At 38.8% G+C, this 1,556-nt stretch overlaps 1 protein-coding gene across 3 annotated transcripts in view; it reads left to right on the top strand.

Moving 5' to 3' along the window:
* The window catches only part of LOC102246318 (complement factor H), a 12,634-nt gene that overhangs the window by 5,842 nt on the left and 5,236 nt on the right, over positions 1-1,556 (top strand). For 2 of the 3 annotated variants that reach the window (XM_014532362.1, XM_014532360.1), the window contains 2 exons: positions 344-520; positions 1,366-1,542. In XM_014532362.1, coding sequence (XP_014387848.1) covers positions 344-520; positions 1,366-1,542 — 354 coding nt within the window. The remainder of the gene's footprint in view (positions 1-343; positions 521-1,365; positions 1,543-1,556) is intronic. The other variant, XM_014532361.1, reaches the window with a different exon arrangement.

Raw genomic sequence — 1,556 nt, 5'->3', positions numbered from 1 at the left:
AAGACTATAGACTGAAAATAATGTAGAGATATGTGGCACCAAGAAAAATGGATGTGAAAATTTGCAGATTTCAAACGGGATCATATTTAGTCATGTATGACTCTTCCCTATGTAGCTCAGACAAAAGGTGAACCCCAATGTCCTTGCAATCCCCAAAGCACAACATGGCTTTAGGATGACTACGTGTTCAAATATTGTAGCCCAACTCATTCAACATGATCAGGAAGAACGTTGCTGCTGGAATTTAGATCCTGGACTCCATAGTTGTTCTGTTGGTTTGTTTTTTATTAGTTGCCTGGATTTTCATAATTATTGTCAATGGAATGTTATTTTCATTTTACAGCAACAGTTGAACTGAGGACGTGTAAATTACCAAAGACAATTGCCTATGAGACAAAGTTGTCAGATAGGATTGACTATGAGCATAATAAGAAAATCAGTTACACATGTGGGAGGAAGTCAGAGCAGAAACACTCAGTCTGCGTGAACGGAAAGTGGGAGCCCGAGGTGACCTGCACAGGTGAGCTCTTGTTTAGAACATTTGCAAACGGTGATTTTCCTTCCTGCCTTGAGCAAGGTGTCTCTTTGTGTCTTAACATTTTCTTATTAAGTCTGTATTATGACAATAATTTTGTAGCTGGAAAGTAATTTAGAAAATAACCAAAACACTGTTTCTGAATAGTAATTGTATCATGTGCATTGGTCAGCTGTCAACAAACCACCCGGCAGTGCGGTGGCTTTAAAGTCACATTGGGCAGTGGGTGTGCGCATTACTATTGGGATCCCATTGCTACCAAGTTCTTACCTTACAGATGTGCCTATGCCTATAACGCATATATTTATCTAAGCATCTATGGGTGCACGCTCTATCTATGTCTGCATCCATCTATTGCTGGAGGAATCTACACATCTAGTCATCTGTCTTTGCTCATTTATATCCGTCTGGCAAACACTGAGTCACATTGCCACCACCAATTCCAATAACACAGGGTTTATTTACTTTTCATATCACTATTGCTCTTCTTTAACTGAAGGGCACCTTGACCCACTCACCTCAATATTTTTACCAATTTCCATGGGCCTAGAATATACAGAAAGCATTTTACATAAGCTAAGCTACCCAAGATTGATCACAGAAGGAATAAAGGAAAGAACCTACAAGGAAGGCCATGAGAATTTAAACCCAAGGAGGTATATTAGAGTGACAAACAAGACGGAAAGTATAACATATTTAAACACAGAACAGAGCATTGTAGTTTGATCTTTCCAGGTGCATTATTATTGATCATTTTATTCACTGAATTGTTATTTTAATATTTTTGACTTACAATTTTTCATCAAGAATTCTGATTTTAATATTTTTAGAAGCGCCACGATGTCCACCACCACCTCAGATTCCCAATTCTCAACATATGGCCCTTTCAGTGAATTTTCAAGAAGGAGAAAAAATATCTATTCTCTGTCAAGAAAACTTTCTAATCCAGGAAGGAGAGGAAATCGTGTGCCAGGATGGACGATGGCAGTCAATACCGCGCTGTGTCGGTCAGTAGTGGGTC

Source organism: Myotis brandtii, unplaced genomic scaffold, assembly GCF_000412655.1.
Source record: "Myotis brandtii unplaced genomic scaffold, ASM41265v1 scaffold888, whole genome shotgun sequence".
Lineage (NCBI taxonomy): Eukaryota > Metazoa > Chordata > Mammalia > Chiroptera > Vespertilionidae > Myotis > Myotis brandtii.
Note: the sequence above shows the minus strand (reverse complement) of the source record. Positions and strands in the feature narration are given on the sequence as shown.